Source organism: Pavona decussata, unplaced genomic scaffold, assembly GCF_977016875.1.
Source record: "Pavona decussata unplaced genomic scaffold, jaPavDecu1.1 SCAFFOLD_112, whole genome shotgun sequence".
Classification (NCBI taxonomy): domain Eukaryota; kingdom Metazoa; phylum Cnidaria; class Anthozoa; order Scleractinia; family Agariciidae; genus Pavona; species Pavona decussata.
In genome coordinates, this window is record NW_028145526.1 from 1,304,221 (window position 1) to 1,319,111 (window position 14,891).

Genomic DNA, 14,891 nt, shown 5'->3' on the forward strand with positions numbered 1-14,891 from the left:
TACATTGTGTACGTTTAATTCCTGTCCGATATGAAAAATAAAAGATCAAAATGGCCATTCATGTCGTTAGGTTCCAGTGTAAGGAGACACCCGTCCCCAGTTTCTGGAAAACAGATGATTATACTTTTTTGCTGTGTTTCTGGTAAATAAATAAACCACTTTATGTAAGTGTCAATGTATTTGGCGCAGAGCACAAATTGGAGACACTTATCAGATGGAATTGAAATTTAGAAATGTTCGTTTTTGAGGAGAGGGGAAAACCGGAGTACCTGGACAAAAACTCAACCCACATATGCTCCCCACAAACAAACTGAACCGTATTTGTCAAAGTATAGCCTTGCTCAAAATATGAAATTGCTCCTAGCGCACCTCGTATAAGTGAACAAGTTGTTTATTTGTCTGTTTTGTTTTTGAAAAAGAACAGACCACACTGGAGAATCGGGTTGAATGACAACAAGCTAAATGCAAATTTTTATCCTTAAGAACGGTGCCTTCTTTTACCACTCGCATGCGATCTGTGCGTCTCGGGATTGTCCGCTGAGAATCTCTAATTCCTCAAGGAAGATGCCTGCTAACTCAAAGATATTTTTGCGCAGTTTATGACTATGCAAGAAAAGGTCTTAACAAGGGCTATTGAAAACCAAAAGGAAAATTGAGGATAGCCACGCATTCTTCAGAGATAATTAAGCTTCAGTTTGGAAAAAATGCCACAAATGCTATGTATTTTAATGCTTTTTAGAATTATTGTTGCTTAATTATCCGTAAAAAAATACGTGGTTATCGCCAATTTTCTTTTTGAGTTTCAACGATCCTTGCTAAGATCTGCTTTTCCCGCATGGTCATAAATGGCGCAAAATATTGCAGTATTAATTAGGAGGGACCGTCCTTAAGAAAAAGTTGTTGCCCTTCGGTGTGTCTCAGAAAAAGTTGCCAACTTGACTGTCAAACTTTACTTTTATTTGTTCTTATTTGTTTGGTTATTTATTTATTGGCCAAACGGTAGCAAATACGTCGAGCTTTATACATACTTTAGTTTGCCGTATTAAAGGCGCCATTAAACCCAGAATTTAATCGTAGGAGTCTTTGCAGTGGGCGATCAAGACTGAATGTTCCTTGATCAGTATAATGCGCGTCTGTTGTCATCGCATCCCAGACAGTAGTCTTTATCCTCTTTACCTTAATATTTTTTTAATTTACCGCTGTTATTGAACCTATATCACAGTTGCTTCAACAGTATAAGCTGTTTGTTTGAATTGCCAAACAAAAATTACACACCATACCATACGCGCCGGTGAGAAACGTAACGATTTGCTTAATCCAAATTTGAATGCTGGGATGTTCCTCGTGACGAAAACATCTTCAAAAACGTGGTACTTACCGCACTTAGGCGAGGAAGAGTTTCTTGCCGTTGTCAAACGTATTTATTTAAATTTTACCTCCATTTTCCTGTCGCTTAAGCAGGACAGACGAGGGAAGCTAGTCAAATCAAGTTTTCAGCAGACTTTACGTCGTAGCTGATTATTGATATTGCTCTTGGTTTTCATAAGAAATGGTCATTATATTTTATTTTCGTAATGGAGACGGGTTTCTCGTCTTCGGACAAGAAATTTGGCTACTGACAAGTTTAAAAGAATTAAGGATATTGATCTGATGACTCCTTGATACAAACAAAAGTTTGGTCAGATCTCAGTTGCATTGCGTATGTAAATATATAATATTCAGGCCTTGGGCATTATCTGCACGATGCATCAAACAAACTATAACAATTCACTTTGCGTTGCTCTGTGTTCGTAACAGCGGCACCAGTTCTACTTCTTCTTCCGATGTTTCTTTCAACTTGCTTGGGTACCCTGTGGCGGGTGTTAATGGCTGAGTAAGCAGTCTTCAAGGTCGATATTCTTCATCTGAGTCCGTTGAATCACCTGAATTTTCCTTGTTTGTGCGTCCGGTAATTGGTTTCTTCGTTGTCTTATACTTACTTTTGTTCGGGCCCACGTAAGGGCGTGGTAGGGGTATAGTGATTTGTGGGCTCTCCAAAAGGCTGCATGCGTAGAAACAAAAAAATAGTTGTTATCTTCGGATCGTCTACCGGTCCTAGGTAGTTATACAGCGCGTTTGAACACATACGCATGAAATTCCCCTGCCACTACATTTCCATCAATAGAACCGTATTTGTATTTTCGGTGTCAGAACTGGACTGGCTACAATCGTGGACGAAACTTGTTAAGAAAAGTGCGAATCTTGCGCGGCATATACAGACGATTCCCAATAACTAGAACCCTCGCTAACTCGAACCAAAATCGATTTCTCCTGGATTTCCGTCATACATTTCCTGTAATTTTACCATCGGTAACTCGGACCTCCCGCTAACCCGACAACCAATTTTCGTTTCTCTTCAGGTCATTTTCTGTAGTCTTAAAAGGTACATGAAAGCCACATTCAGTACAGCAAAACCAACAGTACCACAGGAAAGTTTTGCTCAACATGTTATCCACAAATCGCCTAAGTTGCAATAGTTAATCGTGGAAGTTAAATATATGAAATCATATATTGCAACTGCGCAGTTCCAACATAATGATTTTCATCCTGATTTTCATATATTTCAATTACTTCACCTATACGGCTACAATACGAATTCACAAAATGACCAGCTCTCAGTTGGCTTGATAGCTCAGCTGGTAGAGCGCTGCACCGGTTTTATCGCAGAGGTCGTAGGTTTGAATCCCGTTCAAGCCTGAATTTTTTCCAGGCTTTCTTTTCGCAGCTGTTTGAGTTGTGCACATAACTGCGATGGTGTCTGATTTATTTATTTTATTTTATTAGTTATGTATCCGAATTCTGTTTGCATTTCTTGCCCGTTAGTCAACTGATGATTGTAGGATTTTGATTTTGTTTATAGAAATATATCTATGGTTGATGTCGTGGAAATCTTTGACAGAAAATGATCAATGAAAGGCAGCTTTACAAATGAAAGGAGCTCGGCCTGTTTAAGCATGTTTCCGGCTCCCCAGCTATCTAAAGCCAAGGAAAAATGCAGAAAAACAACTTCATCGAGTATGAAACTCACGTTAAAACTTACCCAAATTCTCGATAAAAGTCGCGCTCAGGATTATCCTCCATTTCGTCCCAGTCAGGATCAAATTTTCGTTGTTCCAAGCGGTGATTCAGCCGGTATGCAGAACAAACGAAGACAAAGACAGACAAGTAGAGAATCAAACTCTGCAACTGCATTGTTGATATCCTCACTCTTCAGCTCGTTGTGAACAGCTCCGATAGCTTGAGTGTGCTCTTATATAAATTAGAGCGGAGTCAGTGCGTCCTTTGAAAACTCTTAAACAGCATTCCTGAGGAGAAAAAAGATCAGTGATATTTCGTCTTGTAGAAGGTTCTCTCAACAAGTATTGATCCTGATCTACAAGGCATTTTACTATTGTCACGAGAGCGTGAAAGCTCGGAACAATGATCTGGAATTTGCCTTAATGGGGTATAAGTGGGAAAAGAATGCCTGATATCCGCACTGGTGCACTGAAGGGCATTTTGTTGCTGTCATGGTTATATAGGACAGCCATCAGATTTGTATCAGTAGTTGGTGTATAAACGAGGCTTGTAAGCCGCCAAGATATCTTGCAAAGTTTGGAGGCGGAAATAAACAGCAAAATATGGAACAAACAGGAGTGGTTGACAATATAAGCTAAATTAAATCGGCCTTCAGATGAGAAATGATTTCAATAAGTATTTCACATCATCTCGTTACTAAATCCACGACCTTATTTATTGCTAAGTCCATAGAGGGATAAACTTTCGTTACTGCTCAATCAGGCATCACATTACATCACATCTGACCATTATTTTTGAAATTTAAATATCAGTTCTGAACATCGCTAGCGATATTTGAGAGTCCTCGTAGAAATTTCCCTAGTTTATTGACGGTACAAAACTATGAATTTTTCTTTACATTACGGCATTAAGTATTCCAAAAATAACAATTGTTTCCCAAGTACTTCGAATTTTATTTAAATGCGTCTTTTTCGGAAAGATTTCCAGAGAAATCTTCAAGATTCCATTCAAATGCCGGAATTATTTACAAAGACAAATGCGAATTAAGGTTCATTTCATTCTCAGAAAGGGAATAAGGGATGCTCACGGTTTTTACTTTCCATCCGAAATTAACAATCAATTTACAATAGACGTTAATGGATAGTTTAATTTTTTTATTTTTATTTATTTATTTTTCCTAAGATCTGGCAGTGCAAAGGAATGTGTTTTGTTCCTGCACCGTCCGGATTTTGCAAAATCGAAGTAAACTCGAAGGCCTTCCGAGATTTAACAGAATCAAAAACCTAATACTCTGTTTTAATTTATCCCTTTGGAATTTTCCTTTTTACACTCAAAATGAACACAATATATGTCAGTTTTTCATTAGTGCATTCCTTACTTTCAAACTACTCGAAATATGAACTAGAATTACGTACTTTTGGCGGACAGTAGGCTAATTTAAAGTCTCAAAGGTTAATTGACCTTTAAATGGACCTCATTGACCTTTAATGACCTACAGTAGCTTGAGGTCTTACTGATCATAGCCTATCGTATTATAAATAATTGCCTAATGTACGCCTTTGATTCCCTGGAATAAGGAAAATAATAAAGACATAAAAACGGCATCTCAGTATGCCAGCAGAGAAGTAGGAATTTTAAAAGAGCTCAGTTGCACCTAGGAATTTTGCTCAACCATCCGGTGCCTTTTGGTTGGAAGTCAGAACGAAAAAAAAAATACATTTACATTGGAGATAATAGACACATGGAGGATCGCTACAAATGACTTTTCCGGACAAACGTTACATGTAAAACACCAAATCGTCGTCTTTGTAAATAACAAAGGCCTAAAATTAATCTACGTAGAGCATAATTCCGATACCAATACCACATATTGAACGATATATTTGCTACGAAATTAGTGTTGTATGAAGTCATGAAAGAAAGCGCAGTACGGCAATGTAAATGAAAGCACAACTAAATGCTAGCTGGAAAAAGCATTGATGATCTTGGTATCAAAATGGACGATTTATGGAAACAAAATGAGACAGAAACGAAACTTGTGGGCAGCCCTGATGAGCTGCCACAATACCAGACAGCAGGGGGTAACTTTAACATATATAGTCAGCTCTTCTGACTCAAGGGACGGCAAGATAGGCTACGTGTCGTCACTTCAAGAAGCACTTCTGAGATTTCCCTGTTGAGGAATTTACCAAATTAAAAATCTCTCGGACCTTCGTCTAGTAAAAACTTTCTGCCTTGAAGTGCCGGCAGAGACAAACTGATGCAATGGATTTGCAGTAATACATGCATTAGTGCGCCATTAAATTCAACTGAGTAACTGAACTGTTACATGTATAAATTTGTATCTTAATGTATCATATTTTTCTTGCCCATATTCCAACGTTAGCGCTAGTTTTTTTTTCTTTAGTTTAGACGGAAGGCCAAAAGGAAAGAATAAAAGTTCACTTTAAAATGCAGCTTGATGTCTCCAGGACAGTCATAATACAGCACATATAGTTTTGTTTTGGTTTGCTTTTCTTTTCGAACGAGTTATATCCACTCGGACATATTGCTTGATGGACACTATATATACGCTGATCATATAGTGTCTCTCGGTGGATGAACACTATCGCATGAACGATAGTTTTCAAACTTCAGTTTGCTCTTAGTTTTGACGCAAAAAGTGACCTGGGAAGGCCTGGGAATGAGTCTCATCGCGCGCACCCTGCGTCATCAAGTCCTATTGTGACGTCAGAAATTCAATTTGCTCTTTTTCGCAAAAATGATCAGCTGTCTCTTTCTCATTATGAGCGAAAAAGGGGTGGTGTTGATAACTGCGTTAGCAGTGTTCTTCTGCTATCAGGCTACACTCTTAAAGTTAAACAAAAAGGTAAGATATGCTCTTAGTTTCTCTTTTTTTTAAAGACTTTTTTCATCCCACATAGAAAACGTTTATCCCCGAGAATGGAAGAGAAGGTTGTTTTCTTATCAAAAAGTTTACTATTCTCAGCAATTCATGCTCGTTTTCTTCAGCTGTATCTAACACAAAACAGAAGGAAAAAAAAGAAGAAAAAGACATAGATGCATCCTATAATGGGTAAAAATTTTAGTACCGAATGATTTTTGAAAACTATGTTTATTTTTCTGGAAACTAAACGACTTTCGGTTGCCATGGTAGTTTCAAAGGGTGTTCTTCGCGCGCGCGTAGTCATTATATCCTCTTTATGAACGCTATTTATAGCGCGCTTATGTCATTAAGTCAAGTCTTATCTTTTCGGTTTACAGTAAAATGCAGTTACCTTCTAAAAATGAAATTATCACGCAGTTTGCTTTGAACATTTTTCAATTTAATTTAGACAAATCGATATGCCACCCGCCTGGTGAGGTTTATTTACTAAATAGCTGCCATGCACAGGGAAATTTGCAACTTTGCTGCAAGTCATGTCAAGGAAAAATGGGCAACTGGCTGCCAAGCTCGTGACCGCTGTCAGTGGCGGGAAAACATGAAATCGGCTGCATCCGTATGCTGCAAGACATGCAACCAACTGCAAAACACAGGAAAACGCGCATCTTATATTATATATAGAGAGAGTTTACTTGAACTGAAATAAGACTGGTTTTGCTTTTCGTTAGATAAAAAATGCGGCTGGTAAGAGCACGTTGATAGGCTTTTTTGGGCTAACACGAAATCAAAAACACGAAAGTCAACAACCTGAGAAGTAGATTATTCAGTAATAAATATTTTATTGATGTATCACATACATATCGATCATCATGCTATTATATAATTGTTATTAATTTGTTAAGTTTTACTAATTTGTATGTATCGTCAGTTGATAACTGGTAGCTGGATAAACTCTCTTAACAATAGACACACGATTCGATAGAACTAACGCACTTCTGTTGCGTACAGAAACACTGCACGTGATTTGAAGATAGTTCATTACAAACTATAAACGTTTTAAAGTCGTTGATCCTCCTCGCAGACCAACTACTCCACTGCTCATGTGCACAGGGGGCAGGACTGGACAGAGTAAACACCAGGCCCCGGTTGTTCAAAGAGCGGAGAACTCTATTCAGCGAATAATCGCTATCCAGGGTATAAAATGTACTACGACCAATACATTTTATCTGTTGAATAGCGACTTATCGGCTGGATAAAGTTACCTCCGTGTTGAACAACTGGGGTAGTTATTTGCCGTGTTTTCGCTCTGTTTTTTGATTTTGGCAAACCAGGAATAGCTAGGAATCTGCTTTCTTTTGATATTTTGCAGCACAAGGAAGTTAGAACAAAGGTCGAAATAAATAAAATGAAACAAAAAAAAGTAGAAATCGTCGCAAAAAGTTGGGAACGCAACATTTTATTGCTTGGTCCCTAGTTTGACAGGCTAGGCCAGGCTTGGCTTGTTTGACAGGCTAGGCTAGGCTTGTTTGATAGGCTAGGCTAGGTTAGGGTTATTTAACAGGCTAGACTAGGCTTGAATTCGTCCAATGAACTTTCTGACAAGCTAATGGGAGGGGGAGTGGTTGTTATGGGGGAGCGATTGGGTTTGAGAATAAAACTAGGTTGAAAGTAAACGGCTTACATCAGCCACCCTTACAGCCTATGGGCTCATATTCCGGAGGGCTTAAGTTATTTATGGAAAGATATTTGCATCTGAGATTTAGAGGCGTTATTTTTTGGGTGGGTTTATTTTCGAAGGGGTTCACATTCATCTTTTTAAATGCAATACTGGTATGAAGCAATTACACTAAATGTACTTCTTCCTCTTCGTCAACCTTCAAGTCGCACACTCCGGCGAACCTATCCAGAATATCGGGTTGTTTTGCCTTTGGAGAGAAGTTGTCTTCATCAGTTCTTATCAAACTCTGGCGATCCGACAGAACTCGTTCCAGGTTTCTCAGCAAGTCACGCGGCCGCTTTTTGGCGAGCTTTTCCGTTTCCCTGAGCACGAATCCCGAGTCGGTGATGGTCTTGTGTTGATGTTTCCAGACTTGAAAGATGTGAAGATAAATGCTTGCATAGAACTCTACAAAAACTTGTAAAACTTGATTGCGACGGTTGCATTCCCTGTAAAATAGAAAGTAATATCTCTAGTCAATGTTATACTCAATGCAGAAAGGGTTTTCAATATTATTAGTTCCCCGCTTAAAGGAGCTAACTCACAAGCTGCACATGCGCGTCAACCAGTATAAACTTGAAAGAAGAACACTATAACCTTGAAAGAGTGGTCCACTCTCCTTGAAAGGCCAGTCGAAGGTTATTATTATGATTCAATAGGGCCCACGACGACGACGCCAACGAGAACGTCAGAAAACAATAGTTTCTGATATCAAAACACTGGTTCTGCACAAGCGTTATACACTTCAGTACATTTCTTTGCCGTCCTCTGCAAACCAACAACGTGAAACGATCACATTCAAGGTTTTACGCAGGACGTGATCACATGATGATTAATTTTCCTTTTTCTTTCTGAGCTTTAAAGCCGCCCCTACGACGTTAGCTCCTGGATAGTTCGACCACATTACACAAACTCAGTGAGCAGGAATTATCGCGGATTTATTCAGAAAACGCGAAATGTAATTTTTAAGATCTGTTTTCGTTGGCGTCGTCGTTGTCTCTGCTTAAGGTCCCTAGTATCTTATCCATCCATGACACTTTGTATAGTTTGCTTCAAATCATCTTTTATAGGAAGGGAGGAAGGGGGGTGGGGGGGGGGGTGGAATTTTATCAATCCAACTGTAATATTAGTTTACATGCCCCACTATCCCCATTGGGAAGAAAACATGTAAAGGCCAATTTATACAGTACAACTTTGTCGCATGCGACAAGCTTACGACAGGCCTTCGACACGAATTGTTTCGTGTAAATCAAACCTACAACTTGCTTACGACTGTTGTGTACGTCACAAAAAAATGTCGTAGGATTCTACGACAATCGTAGGTATAGGCAATGTTGAATGACGACAGTTGTGTGCGATTTTTTGCATGACGCGAGCAGGGCGCGCTCCACAAATCGCATGCGACAGTCGTAAGCAAAAGTTGTACCGTCTAAATCGGCCTTAAAACACTCTATCAAAATGATGAGATAGATAGATAGATAGATGGATCGATAGATAGATAGTTTCTTGGGAAATTACTTTGCAGCCAAAAGGCTGAAAGGCGCAACTTACAAATGCTATAAACACAAAATCATAAAACAATAAATTCAAAATTATGCGAAAAGGTCATACCAAAGGATATGACTGTATATAAATATATGTGAAAACGATGTGCATCTACAGAGCTCTATTGATTTTTAACTTTTCCTGCACTCCCCTCCCCCCCCCCTCCCATCAAATGTTTTCGTCCATTCTTTGGCTGAAAAACCAAAGAAAATTGCAAGTGAACATACTTGTTAAGTTTTTCTTCTCTGAGCGTCTGAAGGGCAATTCTTGTTATGTTGATGGACATGATGGCAAATGGAAAGTTCTGCGTTTCATGCTGAGACAGCTTGTAGATGTCCACGGCAAGACCATGTGTGCGATGTTCAGTCACAAGGTACAGTGTTGTTAGCAAACCAAGAAATCCACAGCCACGCAAGTCTGTAGCTGGGTCAAGTCCTTTGAAAAGACGACGAGAGATCAGAAAAGAAGTGAAAAATAAGTGGAAAGGATGTGACAGAGGGGATGTTAGGTTTAGGTTTAGGGCTTATTTTTAATGGCCTTAGCTCCCGCGAGTCTCCTGTAGCTCAGTGGTAGAGCATCCGAACTAGTAATCGGAAGGTCTTAAGTTCGACTCCTTATAGGAGAACTCGGATTTTTTTCTGAGTATGCCTGTGTCACTTACTGAATAATACATCATTCTTATTTTATTTCCATGCTTCAAAAACATTACTGTAATATAAAAATAAACAATTAAAAATAAGAATAAAAAATAATGCCTCTATTTAAGTCTCAAAGTATTTAGCAATGTAGTGCTAATTGGGGACAATAAAAATCAGTGAAACAAATATACAAACTGAACATAACATTTGCTAAGATTCCCAACTGCTGGGAGGGAAACCAGTTGGCTATTTACGTAGTGTGGCCTCGCGTGGCCTTGGATTTGAAAACGGGTATACAGTGAAACAAATCCGAGTGCCAGACTTGAACCCAGGACCTCCAGATTACAAGTCTGGCACCCTAACCACTATGCCATACTGCCTCTTAACAAATGCAAAGGCTTGTGAACAAAAACCCAGGAATTACTACTAATCTACTTGGTGAACATTACTCAATGGAAAGTAGGAAAAGTAAATACAGTCGAACCTCCCTTTGCAACCACCTCTTGTAAGCGACCACCTCTCTCAAACAACCATTTTTCAAAAATACCTTGAAAGTTCAAGTATAATCACCATAGCTGGAACCTCTCATATGGGACCACCTCACGTACCCGACCACAACCACTTTAAAAGCTTTTTTCAACCTTTTGTAAATGACCAGTTGACAAATAATAATGTGTGGCTGTAACATTATTCGCATTATGAACACAAAGCAAACTTAAGTCAGGCAACACACAAGTAACAATAGATTCAAGTTGTAGTTATAACAAGACTTATCCCATTCCCCATATTGGGTAAGATTATCAGGGGCAACCAATTAATGGGTTTGATCTTGAAATTCAAAATTTTGATATATTTTGTGGCTAGTAAAAATTATTGTGTTTAAATCAGAATTAGAGCATGGGATAAGTCTCTGCAGATATCATATGCTAATGAACAAAAATTGAGGCCCCCTATGGTCTGACCTCTTGTAAGCGACCACTTCCCATAAGTGACCACTTAGTCTTGACATTTTGGGTGGTCGCTTATGGGAGGTTGGACTGTTGATGAAAGAGTACAAACAGAAAGAAAAATCAGGAGTCGAACAGAAGGCTTTTGCCACACGGTTCCAATCGTATTTAATGGCAATTTTCACGGTTATTATACCAGGTATAGAAATGATATCCGCAAATGCACTGCCAGTAGAAAATGGGGTCACTGGTCGTCAATTAGTTTTAGTTTAGAAATCTGGAACAGATTAGATCCCACGATAAGGGAAGCAGAGTCACTGACTGCTTTTAAACATGGACTGTCAAAAGCCATTTTATGATCCTTTAAGTTCTACTTTTAACTTTTAACTTTTGCTAATTTCTTGTTTGTATGATTAAGTTTTTATTTGTTCTTGGTAATTTTCTAGAGAACCCAAGGTTCTGTACAAAAAAAACACTTTTGTGACATTGGTATCTTCATTAAAGATTACCCTCATCATATGAAGGATCTAAGCAGAAAGCAAATGGGTTTTAAGTTTCTTTCTAAAACACTGGAGAAGTGAAAAGAGAGACGAGAATAAAAGTGAAAGGAAGGGAAGGGAAGGCACAGAAGTCAAGAGAAGAGAAGAGAAGAGATCCACTCCCTGAGGGGATTTCTATAACAAAATTGTATAGTATAAATACATACCTTGAAAACCAATTAGCTCCCAGTGGTTGCCATAGCGAGGACAATCAAGCTTAGTTCCTGTTAACTTTTTATAAATGGTTTGAAGCACATAATTGTGCAAGGCCTCATCATTTTTGAACATACACAGTGCAAGCGCGAAGATTAAGTTCCGCTCCAAGTGAAGGCTGCTGTTCATTGCCGGAGGACCAAACAGTTTATGTGTCACAGCAGCCATGCCGCGGTGTTTAACTGTTGGCTTGATGTGCGACATGTGCTGCTCAAGGTAGCTAGCAGTTTGACAATGCCGCACAGCATCCTGGAAAGTAGTCAGCGGTGATCGACTGCCTGCTTGACCATTTCCTGGTAAATAGGGGAATGAAAGTGTTAATAAAAATAAAATACACATAATTAAATGCATTTGGTTCTGGTATTGGTACAAGGCAGAGCTTTTGTTTACATACATGTAGGATTCTCATATGTACCACACGAGTTGAGTTCTCGGTCATGTTATCAAATTCTTTAAATTTTTTGGGGGGTTGCCATGGTCCGGAACCCATTTTTAGACACGGTATGTCCCTTAGGGCATCCCAAGTAATTATAACTCGGCACCTCACGGCTGGACTACAGATTACGCGACCGACAACGTAACACATGACACTAAGTCTTATGCGTTAATCGATAGATACAGAGATATAGTGAAGCAATAAGTAACCACCAGATAAAATTGCGCAGTACGAGTAAAATACAGGGGAAAACATTTGTTAAGTAGAATACCTTGTGCTTCATACTGGGATGCTTTAATTCCCGGGCCTTAATCGTTACGTTTTCACCTTTGATTTGGAGACAGAAACCATTTGACTTTTGTACGTTGATTATGTTTCAATATGAACCGAGAGTCATATAAATATCTGTATGACCGCGAGCATTGATGACGCTAACAGCAATTTCTGGTATGATCGTTGTGTGCGTGCGCAGGCCACATTTAATTAAAAGTGTTCTACGCTTTCTACCAAATCTTGTGGTTATCACTGGCATTGTATTTAAACGCAAACTTTGGAAGCGTTTTCCGTCATCATTGTTCAAGTCCGGATATTTACAGGTTTGGACAGAAATGATTTAAAGTAGTCATTAAGAATTTAAGATACTTCTCTCTATGAATGCTAAAGTCTTAATATTTTTAGTCATTTGACCTGGGGTCACATGAACAGACGCAAAGAAACTTAGCCTGTTTATGTGTCTATTTTTATAGTGTCTTTTGTGCATGACAAATGTCATTTTTCCCTGTCAATTTTCATTCTGACTGCAACAAATGCAATTCTATCTGGTGGTTACTTATTGCCTCACTATATCTCTGTATCTATCGATTTGGGGAAATTAACGATGCTGGAGGTTATCACTGCCAAAAGATTGTTAGCTTACGCACCACGCAGTCAAATATGGCCCGAGTATATGCTGAAGACAGCTTCTCGTTGGATACAGAAAGTAAATGAGTAAATGATAATACTTTCCCCAAAATCTCTGATTTTTGATGGTCATCATGGAGCATAACCATTTTTCTTGAGAACTTCAGAATTATTCGGAATGTCTTCGGAAATCTTTGGGCATCGTCTGAACTCTTCAGATATATAAGTTGTGTTATTTTAGGGAATCCTCACACTCCCAGGATAAAAAACTCACACCTTTGAGTCAGAAAAAGTTGACAGGTATGGTAAATTGTAAGAACTTGGCTTACCTGGTTGAACAGTTTCTACCAAATCCCACTCCATTTGTGCTTGCTCAAGTGTTGTCGGAGGAGACGGCAGCTTCCGAATTCCTGCTGGAATATTATCTTTGTCAGACCTCCTCCGACGCTTACCAGGTCTCATGTCACGCCCTGATGTGGGACTAACCGTGCGTGATCCCTGCTCAGAATCATTAGAAACATCTGCATTTTGGGAAAATCTGTTAATTTCTGAAGCACTGGAACTACATGGCCAAAGAAAAAAATTCAAGATTGAAAGTTATAATTAGATTATTATGACATTGATAACTACAATAATGAAGGATTTGGAAAAACATTTCAGAATAAAAAGTAGCGAGATTAAAACGTCACGTTTCGGCGACGACATGTCACCATTATCAAATGTAAATCATTATAAGATCATTATCATGATCATTATAAGATCGGATCCCTTTCTTTATATAACAATTTACCGATCTTATAATAATTTATAAAAAATTTGTATTGTTACCCCAATTTTCTTTTTGGATTCCAATAGCCCTTGCCAAGATCTACTTTTTCCCGCATACAGTAGTCATAAACTGTGCAACAATACTTCTGTATTAGTAGGCATCGTCCATAAAGCAGATTTATGGAAACGACTTGTTATAAAACACTGGGGAAGGAAGGGTACCCCCTGTACGGATCAGAACCTGATTTGTACAGGCCAGCAGCAACTGCAGTTTTTCAGATGTTTTTCAATGAAAAAAAGCGATATCTTTTCTAAAACAGAAAATTTCGAGAATGGGGTATCATTCTTAACGATAGTTGACCGTCATCGCCTTCAGTTACACTTCCTTAATTTACAACGGCTTTCAAGTCACTCTATTTATTAATGCCGGTATTTTAATTCATAAACACTCAGTAAAGATAGTTTTGTTGGTGAGCGTTGTGATCAATCGATAGATGGATCATCGAACAAAAGCAAAAGGTCTTAACCGCAAATCACATCATTAGAAGTACAATATATGGCGAATATATAGTTGCACTTGATAAAGCCCGATATTGGATAAAACACTAGAGCAGTAAACAAACACATTCGTCAATTCAGTCTTCAAAATGTTCTTACCCTTGACTCGACGGCAAACTGCTTGGCAGTCCTTCTGTTTTAACTGGAAGTTGAGACGGACCGTTCGAAAGGTCGGGGCTTCCCATTGCGTCCTTGGTTACCGAACTACCTGCATTTGTCGTGGGAAGGTTTGTGAAAGATGGAGGACTTTGAAAAGAGCTCTCAAATTCGAAATCGAAGTCATCTTGCTTTTGCTTTTGCTGAGCAGAGGCCCGCTGAAAAGCTTTCTCGGCTTCCGCTTCAAGGTCATCAGCGGTAGTCTTTGGTTTCGTTACACTCATCACAAAAACTGCCAATATCAAAAACGGATACCTTAAAATTTGGTCGCCATTTTTTCTTCCACCCGACAAAAGAACTACCTTCCTCTCCCTAGTGACATTTTTTTCGAACTCCTTGGGGAGCCCAGTTGTGTACCAGAAGTATTTGGATAAAGAAAAGTTCTGTGACATAGAAATAAATCAGAAGGGAAAAAAGAACTGATTAATTTAATACATGTCTTGTCTTCATCATCCATAACATTTCTTGGCATGCTCTCGTGGTTTAATTTAGCAAAAATGCTATTATTTTCTCAATGAGCAAGTGCCCAAGTA

The 14,891-nt window shown here is 38.8% G+C and overlaps 2 protein-coding genes across 2 annotated transcripts; both read right to left on the reverse strand.

Annotated features, from left to right (window-relative positions):
* Positions 1–937: 937 nt before the first annotated feature.
* LOC146470721 (uncharacterized) lies at positions 938–3,395 on the reverse strand. Its single transcript, XM_085121706.1, has 2 exons — positions 3,080–3,395; positions 938–2,041 (listed from the first exon to the last, which is right to left on the reverse strand). The coding sequence occupies exons 1-2, from the start codon at positions 3,229–3,231 to the stop codon at positions 1,885–1,887; spliced, it is 309 nt and encodes a 102-aa protein (XP_084977832.1). The 5' UTR covers positions 3,232–3,395; the 3' UTR covers positions 938–1,884.
* Positions 3,396–7,237: 3,842 nt separating this feature from the next.
* Positions 7,238–14,663, reverse strand: LOC146470722 (ELMO domain-containing protein 3-like). The gene is made up of 5 exons (XM_085121687.1): positions 14,302–14,663; positions 13,206–13,438; positions 11,495–11,833; positions 9,431–9,638; positions 7,238–8,107 (listed from the first exon to the last, which is right to left on the reverse strand). Exons 1-5 carry the CDS (start codon positions 14,580–14,582, stop codon positions 7,783–7,785), a joined length of 1,386 nt encoding a protein of 461 aa, XP_084977813.1. The 5' UTR covers positions 14,583–14,663; the 3' UTR covers positions 7,238–7,782.
* Between the last annotated feature and the right edge of the window lie 228 nt (positions 14,664–14,891).